The sequence below is a fragment of the Pteropus vampyrus genome, unplaced genomic scaffold (genome assembly GCF_000151845.1).
Source record: "Pteropus vampyrus isolate Shadow unplaced genomic scaffold, Pvam_2.0 Scaffold314, whole genome shotgun sequence".
In the NCBI taxonomy this organism is placed as follows: Eukaryota; Metazoa; Chordata; class Mammalia; order Chiroptera; family Pteropodidae; genus Pteropus; species Pteropus vampyrus.
This window is the reverse complement of record NW_011889095.1, coordinates 267,998-269,243: the sequence shown is the minus strand read 5'-3', so window position 1 is coordinate 269,243 and position 1,246 is coordinate 267,998. Positions and strand designations below refer to the sequence as shown.

Here is a 1,246-nt window from a genome sequence, read left to right as displayed (position 1 = left end):
AGCCATTCCCTCTCTCTGAGATTTCATTTCCTCTTCTGTAAATGGGTTTCAGAATTGTCCCCGCCCTGGGGGCTGCTCTGAGGATTCGGGGGGAGGTACGGTGCCGGCGACACAGACAGCGGGGAGAGCGTGGACTCGGGTCAAGCGTCCCGGGGCACGTGCCCCTCCCGAACCCCAGCTCCACCCCTTGTTAATCGAGTAGCCCCAGGCAAATGCCTTGGCCCCTCAGCGCCTCAGATTCTTCGTCTGCAAAGTGGGACGGATGACACTTGCCTGGCGGGGTCGATGCGAAGGAGAAAGGAGACGGTGCCCGTGGAGAGGCCGCGGGGATCGGCATGCTGTGTGGGCAATCACCGCCATCATCGTCACATCGTCGTCCCCCACGTCAGTCTCGAGAAGCAGAAATGATTAGTGCTTCCATTTCGTGGGTGGGGAAACCAAGCCTCAGAGGAGTTAAGCGACTCGGTCACGGTCACACAGCAAGCGGGTGGAGGAACCGGGTTTCGGACCTAGCTCTGCAGAACCCCAGATCCCAGCGCTCGCCCGCCAGGCCCGCTTTGCTCCTTTTTCTTTCCTGATCAGGGGCGGGGGTCGGGGTATGGAACAGAGATGTGCTGTCCCGGGAGCCAGAACTGGCCAAGCCCCTGGCTGAGGTTTGTCCTGCCCCTCCACGGTGGCGGGTCGAGACCGTCCTTGTGGCAGAGTAAGGCTGGCTGCACAGAAGCCTCATCAAGCATCGGGGAGAAAAAGGTGCCAGCATAGACATGCAGCATACTGGAGAGGGCTTTTACTCCAGTGGGGGGTGGGGGCACTTTTAGTGCAGTGGGTGGACCTTCACCCAGGTTCTCTGCTGCTTCTCGCCACAGCGCTGAGGTCATGGAATGATAACACCTGCAGCCGAACGTCCCCCTTTGTCTGCAAGATCGCGTCTGTGACCATCCAGTGACCCACCCTTGCCCTGTCGGAGGGAGTGTGGTCTCGTGGCTGTGCCCAGTGTAGACTTGACATTCAATAAATGGAAAACACGCAGAGGAGATAAACCTCCCAGACGAGAGATTTTAAAGAAGCACGTCTTGGTACAGACTGATTACTCAGTCACGAGCGACAGGAAACCCCCCTCAAACTGGCTTAATGAATAAAAACGCAGGTCCGGGGGTCGTTGTAGATTCAAAGCTGCCTCTCCTTGGCCTGGCCCGGGGCACATGCGGTTCCTGAAGCGCCTGCTCTGGCATCTGCTGGTTGGCCA

The 1,246-nt window shown here is 58.6% G+C and overlaps 1 protein-coding gene across 1 annotated transcript in view; it reads left to right on the top strand.

Annotated features, from left to right (window-relative positions):
- The window catches only part of CLEC19A (C-type lectin domain containing 19A), a 16,159-nt gene extending 15,213 nt beyond the window's left edge, over positions 1–946 (top strand). The window contains 1 exon segment of the mRNA XM_011377531.1: positions 867–946. Within this exon segment, the coding sequence (XP_011375833.1) occupies positions 867–946 (80 nt within the window).
- Positions 947–1,246: the final 300 nt, after the last annotated feature.